The 19,691-nt window shown below is 42.0% G+C and overlaps 1 protein-coding gene across 3 annotated transcripts in view; it reads left to right on the plus strand.

The window, feature by feature from the left end:
- CAB39 (calcium binding protein 39) overlaps nucleotides 1-17,930 on the plus strand; it is a 105,131-nt gene extending 87,201 nt beyond the window's left edge. For 2 of the 3 annotated variants that reach the window (XM_005574564.3, XM_065526217.2), the window contains 4 exons: nucleotides 7,190-7,249; nucleotides 10,931-10,996; nucleotides 14,633-14,776; nucleotides 15,390-17,930. In XM_005574564.3, coding sequence (XP_005574621.1) covers nucleotides 7,190-7,249; nucleotides 10,931-10,996; nucleotides 14,633-14,776; nucleotides 15,390-15,578 — 459 coding nt within the window. In that variant the 3' untranslated portion in view covers nucleotides 15,579-17,930. Of the gene's footprint in view, nucleotides 1-7,189; nucleotides 7,250-7,558; nucleotides 7,767-10,930; nucleotides 10,997-14,632; nucleotides 14,777-15,389 lie in introns of all 3 variants that reach the window. The other variant, XR_012421551.1, reaches the window with a different exon arrangement.
- The last annotated feature ends 1,761 nt before the right edge of the window (nucleotides 17,931-19,691 follow it).

Below are 19,691 nucleotides of genomic sequence, written 5' to 3' on the forward strand. Positions count from 1 at the left end.
CAGCACATCAAAAAGCTTATCCACCAAGATTGAGTTGGCTTCATCCCTGGGATGCAAGGCTGGTTCAACATACACAAATCAATAAATGTAATCCATCACATAAACAGAACCAAAGACAAAAAACACATGATTATCTCAATAGATGCAGAAAAGACCTTTGACAAAATTCAACAGCTTTTCATGCTAAAAACTCTCAATAAACTAGGTATTGATGGAATGTATCTCAAAATAATAAGAGCTATTTATGACAAACCCACAGCCAGTATCATACTGAATGGGCAAAAACTGGAAGCATTTCCTTTGAAAAGTGGCACAAGACAGGGATGCTCTGTCTCACCACTCGTGTTCGACATAGTGTTGGAAGTTCTGGCCAGGGCAGTCAGGCAAGAGAAAGAAATAAAGGATATTCAGTTAGGAAAAGAGGAAGTCAAATTGTCCCTGTTTGCAGATGACATATTTAGAAAACCCCATCATCGCAGCCCAAAATCTCCTTAAGCTGATAAGCAACTTCAGCAGAGTCTCAGGATACAAAATCAATGTGCAGAAATCACAAGCATTCTTATACATCAGTGACAGACAAACAGCCAATGGAACTCCCATTTACAATTGATACAAAGAGAATAAAATACCTAAGAATCCAACTTAAAGGGATGTGAAGGACCTCTTTAAGGAGAACTACAAACCACTGCTCAGTCAAATAAAAGAGGACACAAAGGGAAGAACATTCCATGCTCATGGATAGGAAAAATCAATATCATGAAAATGGCCATACTGCCCAAGGTAATTTATCGATTCAGTGCCATCCCCATGAAGCTGCCAATGACTTTCTTCACAGAATTGGAAAAAACTACTTTAAAGTTCATATGGAACCAAAAAAGAGCCTGCATTGCCAAGACAATCCTAAGCACAAAGAACAAAGTTGGGGGCATCATGCTACCTGACTTCAAACTATACTACAAGGCTGCAGTAACCAAAACAGCATGGCACTGATACCAAAACAGAGATATAGACCAATGGAACAGAGCAGAGGCCTCAAATAATACCACACACCTACAACCATCTGATCTTTGACAAACCTGACAAAAACAAGAAATGGGGGAAAGGATTCCCTATTTAATAAATGGTGCTGGGAAAACTGGCTAGCCATGTGTAGAAAGCGGAAACTGGATCGCTTCCTTACACCTCATACAAAAATTAATTCAAGATGGATTAAGACTTAAATGTTAGACCTAAAACCATAAAAACCCTAGAAGACAACCTAGGCAATACCATTCAGGACATAGGCATGGGCAAGGACTTCATGACTAAAACACCAAAAGCAATGGCAACAAAAGCCAAAATAGACAAATGGGATCTAAACTAAAGAGCTTCTGCACAGGAAAAGAAACTACCATCAGAGTGAACAGGCAACCTACAGAATGGGAGAAAATGTTTGCAATCTATCCATTTGACAAAAGGCTAATATCCAGAATCTACAAAGAACTTAAACACATTTACAAGAAAAAAATCAAACAACCCCATCAAAAAGTGGGCAAATGATATGAATTGCCCACTTTCAAAAAGTGGGCAAATGATAAATGTGTCCCAGCGATTCTGGGACCCAACAGACACATGAAAAAATGCTTATCTCTGGTCATCAGAGAAATGCAAACCAAAACCACAATGAGATACCATCTCACACCAGTTAGAAAGGCAGTCATTAAAAAGTCAGGAAACCACAGGTGCTGGAGAGGATGTGGCGAAATAGGAACACTTTTACACTGTTGGTGGGAGTGTAAACTAGTTCAGCCATTGTGGAAGACAGTGTGGCGATTCCTCAAGGCTCTAGAAATAGAAGTACCATTTGACCCAGTGATCCCATTACTGGGTATATACCCAAGGGATTATAAATCATGCTACTATAAAGACACATGCACACGTATGTTTCCTGTGGCACTATTCACAATAGCAAAGACTTGGAACCAACCCAAATGTCCATCAATGATAGACTGGATTAAGAAAATATGGCACATATACACCGTGGAATACTATGCAGCCATAAAAAAGGATGCGTTCGTGTCCTTTGTAGTGACATGCATGAAGCTTGAAACCATCATTCTGAGCAAATTATTGCAAGGACAGAAAACCAAACACCACATGTTCTCACTCACAGGTGCAAATTGAACAATGAGAACCCTTGGACACAGGGCGGGGAACATCACACACCAGGGCCTGTCGTGGGGTGGGGCATTAGGAGAAATACCTAACGTAAATGATGAGTTAATGGGTGCAGCAAACCAACACGACACATGTATACATATGTAACAAACCTGCGAGTTGTGCACATGTACCCTAGAACTTAAAGTATAATCAAAAAAAAAAAAAGAAAAAAAGATGGCTTCTGAGCATTTTGAAAACTGTACCCACAGCCATCGTGGATTCACTAAGAGGAAGTTCAGTCATATTGATCTCATAGGTACTGGTGGATTGGGGGAGTAAAAGAGCATGGCTGCCTGCGTTCACACCAGCTCTGCTGCTGATTTAACCTCCAGTCTCTTCATCTGTTGAGATGCAGGTAATAACATGACCATATCAGTTGTTACCTTCACACAGTGTCTGTGCAATAAACATTAGCTGTTAGAATTACTCCTTCATCACAATAAAGGATATGCTAGATGTTGTATAATTCTACAAATCTGTTTTCATAGAAACAGTAAAAAGGCTGAGCTAGATGGAGTTTCGGTATAGTGATTCACAACCAGTTGTATGTTATATCCATACACTACTTGCAAGTAAATTGCCGTCACCCTGCAGAGAAACTTCTAGTGAATTTCCACGGGGCTTTCCCCACCCAGCTGAACGTTTTTATTAGTGACTGAAATAAAGGGTGACACGGCATACTTATCAAATGTGTAGATGTTAGCCATGAAGGTAAGGAGAGCAGATAACAGAGGACCCCAAAACTTAGAAAGGTTAGAGAGACCAGAATATAGCAGGATGAAGTTAAATGCAGTAACTGAGGTCTTCCACTGGAGGACTCAACTGTATAAAATATGGGATGGAGGAATAACAATAATTAATAGGAAATGAGATACTCAGTATAATAATTACTAGAATGTAGATAATTTCATATCATACTTAACCCTAGGAAGGAAGTGTTGTTATTACTGACTTTACAGATGAGGAAAGTGAAGCCTAGAGATTTTGACTGAAATCAGACAATAAATGGGGAAGTCAGACTTTGGACCCAGGCAGGCAGGCTACCAGAGCCCACTTTGAGTAAACAATTTTGAATACCTCCAATACAATTAAGCAGTATGGTAATGCATCCCCCAGAGCTCCATGTGACCAGGTAGTATGTAACCTAAGGAGCTAACTGATAGTCTCACTTTGCTATGAGCTTATCAGGTAACAACACATAAATGTGTTCCATTCCAGGCGCTACACTTTAAGAGGCACATAGACAAATAGATGACTTTCAGAAGACAGTAGTTGGTGAGGGAGACTCAGAACCCTGTCATTCGAGGAGTGGTTAAAGGAACTGGACGTATTTAGCCTGGAGAAGAGAAGACTCGGTAGGGACCTGCCATGAGAGCGCTACTTGTATTTGAAGTGGGGTCCCATAGAAAATGGACAAAACATGCATCTGTCGGCTCTGATGGTTCCTGGAAAGTACTTGGGGATAGGTCTGACCCTAGCACAGGAAGAACTTTCTCACTGTAAGAGCTCCAGAGGTGAACCACACAACTGGGAGAATTGAGTTCCTTGTCCTTAGACATAATCAAACATCAAGTAGGAAATGGGGCCAAATGGTTTGCCAAGATGAATGTGAAAATAAGCCCCCTGGGTTAGCAGGATTTCTTCAGGGATCCCAGGGCTGTCTTAGTCACATGATGTTTCGGCCCAAACTCAAGCTTTTAGGAAGCTTTTAAATTCAGCCCACCCTAAAAGTTGGCTGCTCAGTCTGCTGGACTTGGGAAATGATCCCTAGTCTTTCTTCCATTATACAAGGGCCTGCCATAGACTGGAATTCAGATAGATGGAAGATCAGGAATCCTTTTATTCTCACCTCTGCTGACTGACCTTGCAACTCTGCTGTTCTGGGGTCACATGCACCTTAAACTTTGCAGGTCTGCATGCCCTTTGCCCATTATGTTCTATTCTGTTGATCTACACGCAGCCCCTCCCACCCACACTCACACCAGTTTGAGCCGTCCAAAGTTTTTGGCTGCAGTCACTAGGCTAAGGTTCCTTATCTGTCGGTAGATAGAGGCACTGCTGATTGTCCTCATCTCCTCCTTTTCCCAGCTTAGTATTCACCTTTTTCTCTGTGCTGGCTGTTAACAGTTGCTCTTTTCCTACTAGTGTTTTACCCCCCCAACCCCCTCCCCAGGCCTTTGAATGACCCTTTTTAACAAAGGGTTTTCATCCTGTTATGTACTGGGTCCAACTGCTCCTTGGGCAGACTCTGAGTGCCCCCTTTCAATCTCTCCTACCCCAAAGCCATTGAGATTTGATTTCTGGTTGGCAGCAGTTTCCTGAGTTTCCAGATGATAACACATAGAATCTCCCCTATATGGGAAGATGTTAGAGGTCCCCCTTTGCATGGCCCATCTGTGAGCCTCTGGCTCCTTTTGAAATACCTTGCAGAGTGAATACTCGCTTCACTCAAACTTTCAGTAAAAATCTGTTGTGCAACATGTTAACACCTAGAGGGCCTTTGCTTTATAAAGTAGATACTGTCTTCCTACCTGTTTCTAAGAATCCAACCCCAGTTGAGAGCCAGTGTCTCTCAGGACCCTCCTGCTTGGCATTCCCTTCATTATGTTATGACAGAACAGTGAGCAGCAGGTTCCTTCTGCTATGCTTCCTCACACTGGCCTCCAGAATGATTTAGTCGCAAAAAGGTAGAAGCAACACTGTCTGACAGGGATCCTGACACATGAATTCCTAAGTTAACATACTCATTTGTTATTCACCAAGATTGTCAGTGCCTGCTCTGTGCCAGGCACTTATGTTACGTTATATGTTATGTTATGTTATGTTATGTTATTTGAGATGCAAGTTTCACTCTTGTTGCCCAGGCTGGAGTGCAGTGGTGCGATCTCGGCTCACTGCAGCTTCTGCCTCCTGGGTTTGAGCGATTTTCCTGCCTCAGCCTCCTGAGTAGCTGGGATTGCAGGCATGCGCCACCACACCCAACTATGTTTTTGTATTTAGTAGAGATGGGGTTTCACCATGTTAGGCTGGTGTCGAACTCCTGACCTCAGGTGATCCACCCACCTCAGCCAGGTGCACTATTCTTTAGGTGTGGGAGATTCAGCAGTGAACCCTACAGACAGGCATTGCCTTGTGGCACCTCCACAAGCAGGACACCAGCCATAAACACACCACAATAGTATGTTAAATGGTGCTGTCCGTACTTGATACATTCTCCTCATGTTCCTCTCTCCTTTGCATCTGTGACCCCATGGACCACAGTAGGAAGATAACAGAAATTCTCTTACCACTTTCCTCTTCTCCTTCACCTGGAGGGGAAACGTTGTAGCACTTCTTGCCAAACTCAAGGGTACTCAGAATAAACTCCACGTTTTCTAATATGTCCTGTTGAATCCTCAAGGAGAATTTGGGGAAAATTGGGTAGGTCCTTCCTGGGCATCCCTGTTATAATCAGGAAATATAACACATACCCTATCCAGCAGTTTGAGCAACTGTAAATATTTGGGGTGGGGTTAGAAACCTTCTCAAAAGCATACTTTGAAGATTGCTGAATGTGATGTTTTTCCAGACATGTTCCCTGATTTCATTGGTTCATTCGTTGATTTATTAAATATTAAGCTCTTACTATGCGCTGGGCACTGCATAGGTGCTGGAGATTCAAAGATTAATAAAAATAGACATGATCCTGATATTTACGGAACTTACAGTGTAGTATAAGAGAGACTTGAATCAAATAATCCCACAACCAGTGTAAAGTCACAGCTATGTCTGGTGCTTTTGTGCTGGTGACCAATCAAGAGGAATCGAGGGCCGAAGAATGAACATTAGGTTTTAGGCAGTGGGGAAAGCCTGTACAGAGGCCCTTTCGGGAAGGACTTTCACAGAAAGTAGGTGACAAAAGAGCTCCCTGTGGAGTCTGGGACCTGACATCTGGAGTGAGCTATGGCACTTCCCTCGTTTGCTTGACCATGGGGCATTCTTAAAAGCATTTCTCAGAACCAATGTTTCATTTCAGCATACTTCAGGAAACACTAGTTCTTTGTAGTAACTTGGGCAACCTTCAAACATAAACAGGAACGAAAACTAGGAAAGTTGGTTGGGAGAAAGGCGATGATTGACACTATCTGTAGCAGTGGTATGAAGGACCTTGATCCATTAGTTTACCAGCTACTAGCCAGGCCTTCCTGCTGTCACTCGTTCCCATTCTCTTTCCTACCCAGTGAGACCAAGGCTAGTCCTTTGTTAACGTCTAGGTCCTGGAAGGCAGGGATCATATCTTTTTGTCTTTGAAGCCCTAGCACCTAGAATTTTACCTGGCACATAGTAAATATTTCTGAATGATTGTTCCTTGGGAAAGCTGTAGAGTGAGGCATAGGTTCTATTTCATGGTAATACAAAATCAGACTGGAGGTTCACAGTCATTGTTAATTCTACATTATCATGCCAACATTCTGCTTACCTAAAACACATTCTGCCTCTGAAAAATTTGCATTAGCTATGAACCTGAATGTGATTGAACTTAGGAGGAAGAAAATAGAGCCTCTAATCCTTTTTCTAATAAAAGAAATTTCCTCTTTCTCCACTAGGAGCACTAGGTGGGCGTGGAATTGTTTGATACTTGACCACTACTGTTAGCTTTGTTTTTGTGTGTTTGTTTTTAAATAACCAGCCCACTTGGGGAGTGTTAACTTTAATTTAACTACAATTCCTTATTCTTTTTCTTTAGCGTATATTTCCATTGCCTTTATCATTTTTTCCTTCTAAGAGCTATAGATCCATGATGACTCATCATAATCACTAAAATTGCAGTTCCAAATAATTAATGATTTTATTTTGCTTTTATAGAATCAACGTTTTTAATACAATTCATGCTGAAATGTTAAGTATGGTGATTTTTAACAATAGTTTTTATTAGATAAAATGGTGTGGAATGTTTTAGGATTCTCTTTCTTGAAAACTTGGAAAACAACTGTAAACTTTCTTTTTTTAGGATTTACTTACAAGACATAAATTGCTCAGTGCAGAATTTTTGGAACAGCATTATGATAGAGTAAGTATATGAAATATTATTTTTAAATAATAAATTGTAACTTGTTACCAGAAAGACTTAAATTAGGTTTTTGTACTAGAATATTTATTTTGCATATGTAATGTTTATAAATGGTGCTGTAGTTATTTCTCTTCTTAAACAGCTTATAGAATATTACTTGGTCAGAAGTAGATATTTTTGATTGACATACTGCCCTTTGAAGCTTTTATTGCTTTAAAAGAAGAAAAGAAAGCATTTTGCTGCTAAAATGATAGTAAAGATAGTGGGAACATTATCTGACTTTTTAACTTTTCCTTCCTTTTCCATCAGTTGCCCCACATTTCTGCTGCATACAAATAGAGAGAAAGGGAGGCAGCAGCTGATAGGATGAGAGCAGCACTGGCCAGAGGGGACGGGAGCCCGGCTCTGCTCCTGCTCTACTGCTCACTCCTTTGTGGCCATGGCCAAGGCAGTTAACCGCTTGGGGACTTAGAAGTCCGTCCTTATTGTAAAATGAGGACATTGGACTAGCTTGTCGGTAAGGTCCCTTCCAGCACTGAGTCAATGTCAGATGTTCCTGGTAATAGTGTCCTCCAGAGATTTGTCAATGATTTCCAGAGTGCTTGATAGCTTGATTTCCCTAGACCCCCACAACTGCCTCTAGGGCTGCCGTGTGAAATGATGTCTTCCGCTACTGCCAGTTCTGTCAGCCTCAGGAGGATCTTCCGCAATACCCACAAGCACTGTTGTGAAGTACTGGTTTAACTACACATCGCCGAAGATTCTGATAGGTGCCCTTAGAGAGGTTGGAAGAATGACAGTCCACTTAAAATTCCTGTCTATCCTGCAAGATTTGGTTTAGATTTTAATTTTTCTACTAGTTTAAATTTTTGAAATCCTAAGTATTATTAATACTTCATTATTCACTTTGCTGTTCAAATACATTATGAGATTCTTAGAGGCAAAAATCTATGCTTTCTCATTCTTTTTTTTTTTTTCCTGTCTTTTTCCCCTGCCCTCCACTCCCAGTAAGAACATAACACAACACTGATCACACAAGTCCTTCATAAGTAGCCTCATAAATGGCTTAAAAATTGCTGGTCCTTTATTTTTATTTCAGCTCATGTATATTTCGATATGGGTGTGTTTCTTCTTGTATGTTCATTGCTTTAAAATGGCAGCCCTGTCATCATCAGGGTGTTTTTACAGTAGACAGAAGCATGGACTTGAGCCTTGGACTGCCTGGATTCTGGCTGCAAGTCTCAGCCCTACCATGGGCTAATAAGACTTCAGCAGCTGCCTTCATGCACCCTCTGTGCCTTCAGGGTCTTCCATCCTGAAGAAGGTTCTTCATAGTACCTGTCTACTGGGATCATCATGAGGATTAGATAAGAATGCATATGTGACATGCATGGCATAGTGTCTGGAACACAGGAAGCATTTAGTAAACGTTAGCTCATTTATCATCACCACAAAGATTTTTCAACATACTAGTAATTTAAGGCCTACCAGAGACACAGACCAGCTAATTTCCAAGACATTTGCTGCAGTGAAATCTATTTAATCTTGCAGTAAAATAGCTTCCTACATGTTGTTAATAGATGACATCAGTTAGCAGGATTTTAGAAAAATGTATGTGAGGCAATTAATAAATACATAGAAAGCAATCAGATCTTACAGAGGGAGAAACCGTGGGGGATGTGGGTAATTCAAAGCCACAGGTGAGGTTATTACACCAAAATGCATGCTCTAAATTCTGGTGCAATTTGGCTCTGAGCTTTCTAATAACCAAAGCGTAGAAAGAAAGAAAAGCAATTAAAAGATGACAGTATTTGTAGAGTAAAATATATACTGGCTGCTCAAAAGAAACATAGCTTTCCTAGCACTGGGACCTGAAACAGATTTCTCTCCTTGGCATTCTTAAAGGAGAGTCAAGTTACAGTGTCATGTAGTGGACTGTCATTGCCATGGCATTGCAGTAAAGAAAATGCTCAACTCCGATGCAGTTCCCTGAAAGCAAGTCTTTGAGGAGCCCAGAAGTGGGTGGGAGGACAGGTATCTAGATTTGTTACTTATCCTTTGTCTGTCCTAATTCAGAGAAAAAAAAAACTAACATAATCTGAAGGAAACAGGGGCCACATACATACTCTTCAGGCAGTTCTCCATGAAAAATTTTTTGCAACCAAACTTATCCAAAGATGCAGCAGAAAATCAACTTGCATTTTCTATCAAGAACTTGAGATGTGTCTATTTTGTTACTGATTAAAAGCAGGTCCAGTTGTTTTGGTCATCAGTTTGATTATCATTTGAGAAGGTAGAGTTAACAGCTGTTTCTGAAAAGAGAGAAATCTAACTCAAATACTTACTAAATAGATGGCCAGCTCACCTCTGCCAAGAGGTAGGCAAAAGAAATAATGTATAATTCTGTGTTAGCTCTAAACCAAGAAGGCCAGAAAGCAAATTTTTGAGGCTTTGTAAGCCATGTGGTCTCTGTTGATCTCCTGTCTATTGTTCTGTGAAAGCAGCTGCAAATAATACATAAACTTTTCAATGAATTCATGTTCAGTAAACAAATGAGCATGGATGTGTTCCAGAAAAACTTTCCACAAACAGGCAGCAGGCCATAGTTTGCTATCTCCTGCTCTAGACCACAGGTATATGGCTAATAAGGACCCATCATAAAGCATGGACACCAGTAGTTCTCTCTTGGACAGATGACAAAGCAGGCATCCCCTGGCACTCGCCATGACCAAAGGAAAGTCTCAGGAAAGCACCAAGATCCAACAGTCATACTAGTGCTGCAGACTTTTAGAATGTTTTAAACCTATATGTGGTTTAAACAGACAGGCAAAAAATACAATCTTAAGGCTAGCTGGCCTTGTCTACTATGTTTTTTGAAGGATAGCCTTGGCCCCTGAGTTCCCGTCATTTTGGTTTTCTAACTCTCTGCTTTAATGGGCTTCTAGCCCTTACCATGCCAGCAGTGCCACTCTTGCCAGTGACCGCTGTTTTGAAGATCTAGTGGACCTGCCAGTTAAATTTGCGGCATTTTGTTCTCCCCAGGGCTTCATTCATGCTATGCCCTTCCTTTTTTATCTGCCCAGAATCTGTTCTCCCCTCCATTTCTGAGTGAAATCCCTCCCATCCACCGGGTCTGAGCCTAAGCCCCACCTTCAGTGTCGCCCTGGTTAACACAATGCTGAATTTCTCCTCCCTTAATTTCTGTTCTGAATTATTTTCTCTCTCTGCCTGATACATTGAAAGAGCAGGTAACTTTTCTGTTTATGGTTGTGCTTTAAACAAATTGAGTTCTTGTTTATATAAAATACAACTTTTTCAATCTGACATCAAGATATGAGAGCAGACTCAACAAGCAGAAGTGTGAGGGGTAAGGAAGTTAGGTTTTGTGCATAGGGAGCTTGGGGTGACAGAGAGGCCTGGATTTCAGCTCTCTCTGCGGGCCTGGCTGGAACTGGGAAGGGGCTCAGTACCAGGAGCCCTCTTCATGGAGGGGATTGGTGGGATCACCTGAGGGTCTTAGAGCAAACGTGTCAGAGGAAGACATGAAAGAGAATGGCAGGGGAGCCAGGGCAGCTGTTGGCCTTCATGGTGTGAGAAGTGTGTCCTTAAGCTAATTTACAATGTTACCTACCAGTCTTTTTTTTTCTTGCAATAACCCTGATACATGTTTTCTTATCTTAGTTTTTCAGTGAATATGAGAAGTTACTTCATTCAGAAAATTACGTGACAAAAAGACAGTCACTGAAGGTATGACATACCATTTTATATGGCTTATTTCTCTGCACCTCGTGTTTGAAATGTGGCTGTGGGGAAAGGGAGATATGCAGGATGGGTCACAGGCCTTTGGGGGAAATAAATACCTTTGCCGAGGAAAGGGATGGAGTTGGACAGCGATCCATGTGGAGTACCTTCCAGCTTCCGAGTAAGGTGGAGACATGGAAAGGGGATAAACAGGAGTTTGAGGAAGGCTTCATCTCCTAGCAGTGCCTTCTTTGAGATTTTGGGCCGTAGTCATACCAGCTAGATGAAGGCACCCAGGTGCTGTGCTCGTGGGCCGTGGCCTGGGTGCACAGGCAGGTGTGTGAGGGTGGAGGGAGGCGATGTGTGTGTGAGGCTGTGGACCACAGACAGGCTTGGCTGCTTTGTATCAAAGTAGTATATCCTTTGCGAGTTTAGAATGTTAAATTTAAGATTTAAATTCTAGACCAAGGGTTGGCGAACTACAATCCATGGGCTAAATCCAGCCTGGAATAAAGACATGCTTATTTATTTACATATTGTCTGTGGCTATTTTGAGCTTCAGCAACAGAATTAAATAGATGCCCCAGAGACCCTATGGCCTGCAAAGTCTAAAATATTCACTGTTTGGCCCTTGATAGTTTGCCGACCCCTGCTGAAGAAAATTCTTACAGCAGTTAATAAGTGCATACCCTCCATTCTGTCAGTAAGCAGTCCCGACAGGAACTGGAGATGAAATCACAAAGGATTTGAGGGGAAAAATCATAATTCCATTCAGTTTTTTGCCAGGTCCATTTAAAATTTGACTCTGCCCAGAGTTCTTCCCCTCATACGTGTCTGGACCAATAATGACCAAGACTCTATCCAGTCATCCCCTTCCTACCGTGGGGAAATCTCCCTTGAAGACCTTATCTTTCTGTGGAAAGACTAAAGGACACCAGGAGCATCTGGAATACTTTGTGTCCTTTGATAGGAACACTCCAGCATCCGCATTTTCAATCAGCACTTTCTTTCAGACCAGCATATTCCTTCTTTCCGTGTAAGGCTGTAATTCCTACAGCAGGGCATCTGTGACAGCCACAGCTGGGGAATGGGCACCGTCCAGCCAGGCCCCTTGCTTTCCATTCATTGCTGTTGCTTGGGCCCAGCCATCCTCTTCATCTAGTGTTAGGGATCCCTAATGATTCTTTTCCCCGCCTCCCCTGGCTAGAGGATCATTTGCTATCTTTAGGGGGTTGGACAGAACTTCTTGGCAGCTGTGGGAGGAGTTTCTCTTCCCTGGACATCAGTGTGAGAGAGTGGAGGTTTCTGGGGCCTCTCCTGCTCTGTGATTCTCAAAAGGGCTGAGGTGTACTACTCTTGCCAGCGGTTACACAGATGCGCACAGTTCACTGGAGTCAGTATCTTCTAAGGCCACAAAGGCCAGACAGGATAGCCTTGGTTAGTAGCTTCTAAGGCCGTTGTGGGAGGAAGCGGGGGTATTGGGGAGGTTATTGGCAAATCCATAAACTTTGACCAAATGTTGGATTCTTGGGCTGTTTGGATAAGTAAGGAGAACGGCCTTCAAGACCCTTCTGCCATTCAGAATTACCAACATAAAAGGCTGAGACTGCCATTTCCAAGCCCCTAGGAATGAATGTAAAAGCAAGTCGCTGGTTCCTGCAGTTGATGTTAGCGGTGGGCCAGTGAGTGCCCCATGAACACATGGAGCAGCTTCAGCACCAGCCATACTTTAAAGATGGATTTTAATTAATACTCTCTTTTTTGTAGCCACATTGGCATTTATTTATTCCCATATTTATGTTGCCAGCAAATTTATATTCCCTATGCAAGACTCCAAGTTTTTTAGTAAAGAATTACATCTTTGGGCAGAGTACGGTAGCTCACGCCTGTAATCCCAGCACTTTGGGAGGCTGAGGCAGGTGGATGGATGGAGGTCAGGAGTTCGAGACCAGCCTGGCCAACATGGTGAAACCCTGTCTCTACTAAAAATACCCCCAAAAATTAATTAGCCAGTTGTGGTGGCACAAGCCTGTATTCCCAGCTACTTGGGAGACTGAGGCACGAGAATCACTAGAGCTTGGGAGGTGGAGGTTGCAGTGAGCCAAGATTGTGCCACTGCACTCCAGCCTGCGTGACAGAGTGAGACTATCTCAAAAAATAAAAGAATTACGTGTTTGAAGTCATCTTCCTTCAGATTTTCTTTGGTTTCTGTGATAGAAAAAGAACACGAAAACTATAAATCACGTAATCCTGACTTTTCAGTCTTTGTAAGAGTAGATGCTGGTTGCTTCTCACCGTAAGAATAGATTTTGTGATTCACATGGATATGAAACCTAATCTTTTGAGTTCTTCCTATGAGTTCCTTATAAAGCCTAAGTAAAATAGATTTGTTTTCTTGCACATCAGCTTATTTTTTATTTAATATAATGACAAGTTACTTATCCAGAGATCAGTTATCTGGAAACTTCAAGTATATAGAACATAGCCAGAAACCCAGAAAGGAAGCAACAAAAGCAATTAAAGCAAAAACACAGCGGCGCTGTTCCCACCTTTTTCTTCCCTTAGTCCTCACTCAGTCACATCTCTGCAGATGCAGGCCTGATGGGTGCTTTGCCCATACTGACGCTCGTTTCTCACTGCACTCTCCTGAGATAGAGGCACTGTTGCCCACCCTCATTGTACAGATGATGGAACCAAGGCACAGAGGAGTTCAGTAAAATGTGCTCAAGATTACAGACCTCACAAGAAGTAGGGAGCCAGGATTGGAACCCAGGCAGGCTGGCACCAGGGACCAAGCTCTTCACTGCTCTGCCTCTGCCCACAAGGTCCGCAGCTTGGGCAGCCCCACTGCTGGCTCTGCACACTCAGCTTTGGCCAGGTTGTTGGCATGTTGACAACCTGAAGAAGTGACTGCTGGTTTTAGGAAAGAGTAAGCAATGACAGTTTAAAAGTTGTGAGTTTACATGATACAACCAACTTTCCAGAAATTAGTAAACCCTGAAGTAAACAGATGTTTTTCAGCGTAATTGGTATAACTAGTGATAATGAGGGTCGGTAAGAAAACCCTGGATCATCTTCAGGAGACTTAAGAAGGAGCAGAAAAATACTCACTTGTGTAAACCTTTCTGAATTAGCTGTGATAAAATGGTACCTGTGGCAAGTGCAGGGTTCATGTATGGAAAACTTGGGACACAAAACCCTTCATCCTGGAAAGTCCCGCTAAATAAAATTTTAAAATAGTTATTTTAAATTAAGCTAAGGTTTGTGGTTAGTTAACAGGAATAATCAATAGCTTTTGACCATTTTCTGAATAGTTTCTAACACAAATGCACGCTTAAAGGGGAGGCTCTGAGAGTCTCCAGCTCAGGGCGGAGGGGACATCTTGAACATCCTCTGCAGAGAGCAGCGTCAGGCCTCCTGTAGATTTCATCTCCTCAGGGAAAGGTAGGAAGGCATTCAGGTGGCAGAGAGAAGGCCCTTGGTAGCTTTTAGTTTGTAATTCAGTTCAGTTCTTCAGTCTTTTGAGTGCCTACTAATATGCTATGCTTAATGATGATTATGAAATAAATTATTTTTTTAAACTTTGATTTTTCCTTAAATTTTAATAACAATGTAAGAGTAATTATTTAAATGTCTTCTCAGCTTCTCGGTGAACTACTACTAGATAGACACAACTTCACAATTATGACAAAATACATCAGTAAACCTGAGAACCTCAAATTAATGATGAACCTGCTGCGAGACAAAAGTCGCAACATCCAGTTTGAGGCCTTTCACGTTTTTAAGGTAGAGTATAGAACCACCAGTGACACTGTCCACTAGAATTGATCGTCGTCTTTCGTTTGCAAATGACGGAAATTATTAGCCTCACTTTGGTAATCCAGGTGACTTAATTAAATTCAGTCACTTTTCATATTTGTGTGCTATGACTTTTAAACAGAAAGGTAGACCTGGAAACAGGGGTTACTATTTGGATTTGGGAACAAGAAAGTTTATTTATAGAGGAGTGTCATTTATCTTTGGCCTAGAAGATTATTAACTGCAAAACAAAAGCATTTCTTAATGCTTGCTGTGGAGGTGTCATTCTTAAAATCCAGTCTGACCTCTTGTGCGGAGAAATAATTTCTGCCCGTTTTATTCTAAAATCAGAGTCTGTATTTAATACTGCACACTGTGTTGCAGGGCTGGCAGAATGAGTTTATCAGTCGTATTAGTGTTAAAACATGTAATTATTTCTCTCAGTTGTAAAATAAGGTCTTCTACAGCAAAACCTAACGACCCTGACTTCAGCGCCACCCCAGGAGAGCGTAGCTCTGTGCTTTCCTGCGCTGTGGCTGCAGCTCAGGGTGGCTGCGTTTTCTTCTTTCTCTGTGCCTCATGTGCATTTCTCCCCATGCAGGTGTTTGTAGCCAATCCTAACAAGACACAGCCCATCCTAGACATCCTCCTCAAGAACCAGACCAAACTCATAGAGTTCCTCAGCAAGTTTCAGAATGACAGGACGGAGGATGAGCAGTTTAACGACGAGAAGACCTATTTAGTTAAACAGATCAGGGATTTGAAGAGACCAGCTCAGCAAGAAGCTTAATCTCCAATAAACATCTATGTTAAATCCAAATTCAGCGTTTGCTGTTAGCTATTCAGCATCAGGCACTCTTACTGATTCATGAGGAACATTACTGCTAATCTGCTGTTAAGTGAACGGTTTTTCATTTTACCCTTTTGTTTTTCAGTCCAGGTTGGAAATCGTAGCTGCTGCTGCTTGCACACTAGGGCACATGTGGGCTTTCTCTTGATCTTTGTGTCATTTCAGAATTCGAAGTACTACGGGAGTTCTGAACATGGCTGGGTTCATGAAGGCAAATGTATGGATGAGAGTGTGGTTTAGGAAAGAGGGCATTGATACCAGATTAGACCTATGTGTTTGCACCCATCTTTGTTGGCGATCTGAGTGCAGTGTGGCAAGTGCACACCTGGCATCCCTGCGTCAGATCGTACCCCTTCGCTGAAGGAAAATGACGCAGAGCTTTATCTGAAATCAGAGGGGAACTGTATCCAAAATGGGAGTTTGGGGGCAGATAAAGTTGACATGCGAATAAATTGATACTGAAACTTAGCAACTTCTCAAAAGTGTAAAGAAGCCTCATAAGATCATAAGGAAAATGTATATATGCTTTTCACAGCTTTCTAGAATTTTTTGACATTTGATTTTCTTGAGACTTGTAAACCTGGATATGTTGAAGGGTATTTGTTAATTTTACTTTTCGAAGATATTTTAAAAAGTAGAGCTAGCAATGACACCTTGCATTTCATTTCAACACTGCTTACAGGTTTCTTTTGTATATAATTCTTAGAATGCTCATTTCTTTTAAATGGTTTAATTTGTACAGCAGAGGAATGTCATTGTAGTAGTATGTAACTATTACCTAATACTGAGTTTTTGCAAAAAAACAATGAATGCTCATATGTAATTGAAATACTTCAGATCACATGAAAATGCTGATTTAACATTTAAGTATCACAGCATTAAAAGAAAAAAAAAGTAAACCAATCCTTTGTATTCAGTTACCTAATGGGGTGCCATCAGTAAGCTGCGATACAGCCCTGGAGCTCAGTCAGCCACACCTTCCTGCATCCTATTGGCCTTATTCATTTAAAATGAGTTAATGAATCCGCCAGATCTGTGAATGATAGAGATTATGCTAAATTAATGCTGATTCTTTGTGTGTGTGGGAAACCTCTGTAGAGCACCTTTTCTTTCTTAGACTAAGTAATCCAGTACAATAGTTGTGAACTGAATAATTAAAACTTTGGCTTCTCTTAGGAAAAGAAGACTTCCTAGTCATAGGTGTCCTATGGGGAAATTTATTTTTTTTATGTCCTGTTCCTTAATGCTGCAAATTATCAGTATTTATAAAGTAACTGATTTTGCACCACTTTTTTGTTACTGTGACCACGGCAGAACAATGTCTTCTAGACTATATCTATGTAAAGTTATTAGAATGGTATCTGTTCATTTTAGTGATATGAAGATCACAACTAACAACTTACAAATCAGAGTTTGCCAGTTCAAATTCAGCATGGCTGCAGCTGAAGAAATTGATATGATTATTCTTTGCTAGCCTCTCTTACTAATGGAATTATATATTGGCCAGTAAAATGGGCCTCCCAATTGCTGTTTCAGCAGGTTTTAAAACCTTCAAGAACATCAGTTAGGAAAATAGCTCCAGAAAATACAGATATATTTTATTTTTATTAAAATGGCAGTCTGCATCATAATTGGCGTTTCCTGAGACTGTCTTTACCAGAATCTGTGAAATAAGGCAATCTAGTCTCCTCGGAAAGAAAATCTCTTAGATGTTTAGGAGGGCAGACGTGGCCGTGATGCGGTGTCCTGGCTTTTGTGGTGTGGTGCTGTGTGTGGAGCTAGTGTAAAAACATGGGCGACACCAAGTGGAAGAAATGCCTTCTTGCCAAGCTCATTCGTAGAACTTACACAGTAAAACAGCTTCCACTTTGGCAATGATGTTGTAGCCTTTTAGGTGGAAGACAGTGAGGGGTGCAGTGTGTCAGATACAACATTAATGTGTTACTCTTGCATTGGAATCTGAAGGTAGTTCAGACTTCTTGGGTTTTGTTTTTAAGCAAAACAATGTGAAAACATTTAAGGTTGAAATGTTGCATTTGAAGTTATGATCGTTTAATATATTCATATTACCAAGACTATTATACTGGAAGTGGTTTCTTTTTGTGTTATAAAGGTTTAATTTTACATAAGGCAGTTACTTAATGTGATTTTTAACCCTTAAAAAAGTGGAGATGTATACATTTGTTAACAATGCCATGAAAGCATTTTCTTTCTCCTAAGGAAAAGTGAATTTCTTATCAGAATATCTGGCTGGCCCTGTAATTTAAATTAAAATAAAATTTTGAAGAAACAGCATTGTCTGTCTTTATGATGTATTGTAGACAGTTGCATTTGTGTTACTGTGAACAGCTTCATCAGGAGACACACAAGCCCGAATTTTGTCACCAACTGAAAGCGGAGGGACAGTTAACACCCATTCCTGTCTGCCTTTTTCCCTGTTCAGGGGCTTCACTCCGCCGCCGCCCCCGCCCCCCAACCACCTTCATGCTCATGTTTTCCTTACCCTTCCTGAGTAAAATTATACCCTTTAATGGCACCGTTTCTTAGACCCTAACGTTTTGAGGAGTGGATCCTCTCTTTGATTCTGTGTCCCGCTGTTATCAACACTGCAAGGCTAAACTAGAACACTCGACCTGGAGTATTCACAGGTTACTGATGTGAAATGATCATGAAGGCGAGGGGACAATGGAAGCAGGAACAAGAACTCTGGCACTGTAAAGAATGTCCCTCGTCTGTCTGCCAGGGTGGCTCGTAATCCGTAGTGCACAACCCTGCCCTCAACTTTAACCCCTGTCCGTAAATGAAATCTTTATTCTCTGGAGTGAAGGCAAGGGACGTGCTCTTGCCAAAAACACTTCATCTAAGTAACAGTGTCCTATTTGTTATTTCTGCCAAGTAGTTTGGTCTACTTGTATGTTGTAGTTCCCCAAAGGTGACAAGGGCCCATTAAGTCATAACTTGTGACTTGGCCACTTCCAAGGATCACCAGGCTGAGGACTGGATTCATGCTTCAGCTCAAATTCCACTTCCTACCACAATCACCAATCAAATGCCCTCCTCCCCTTGCCAAGGAAGCCCCAGAACATTGCGCTTCAGGCAGTTCAGGAGTAGTGCAGTTCTCACGCAGCCTTCCTGGTTAGGCTCCAGCAAGGTCCTGATCGGGGAGTGCTCTGAGGCTGCAGTCAGTATCCAATACCTTGTTCATGCTGGAGGCTAGAGCCGCTCGAGGTCACGAAGAAAGCCCACCTGCCGATGAGCCAAAGTTGTCCTTTACGGGAAGAGCGGGCGGCCCAGGACACACCGCCCTTCAGGTGCTCTGGGATGTGTCAGGAGTCTTCTCCCTGGCCATGGCTGTGTCCTCACTGACCAGCTGGTTTCCAGAAGACATGAAGGACGGTAAGATTCTCCCCACTCAGCAATCTCAGTCCTGCAGAAAGACCCACTGGAGCTTTTCACTACTAATACCGTACGCTTTCACCCGCTGACAGTCCGCTTGCGGTCAACCAACACACCTTTGCCACCAAGCACTGAAGACCCAAGAAGTGCCTAATAAGGACCTTAAGCTTTCGAACCTCCAGGAATCCTGCCGCCAGCATTCACACTGAAGAGGATGGTGGTGGTTGCACAAGGCTGTGTCACTGCACAGCTGTATTAGGGCTTCATGCTGTGTGTGCCCTTACAGTGTACCTTGCTCATGTCTGAGAACTGGCAGCCAAGTGCCCGTCCCCACTGTGGCTGGCAGGTGGGGCAGGTTCCACCTGATGGCCCATTCACCTGGAGCTAAATCTCCAAGGACGGTGACCCCCTGGTTGCTATGCAGAGGACTTCATCCTTTGCAATTTGTTAAAACTTTTTTTATTTTTTCTAGGTAGCACTTCAGTAGTAAGACCCCAGAGATTTCTGGGAAAGATTGACATTTTTTCAACATTCTGCACAAGATTTGACAGGTTTTACAGATGAGCTTTAGCTCATAAGAACCCCTTTCCCTTGGTAATAATTGATTATCACCTAAATCTTGGTGTTCCGTGGAAACCGCGTGGTCTAGCTCTAAGT

This window comes from Macaca fascicularis, chromosome 12 (assembly GCF_037993035.2).
Source record: "Macaca fascicularis isolate 582-1 chromosome 12, T2T-MFA8v1.1".
NCBI lineage: Eukaryota > Metazoa > Chordata > Mammalia > Primates > Cercopithecidae > Macaca > Macaca fascicularis.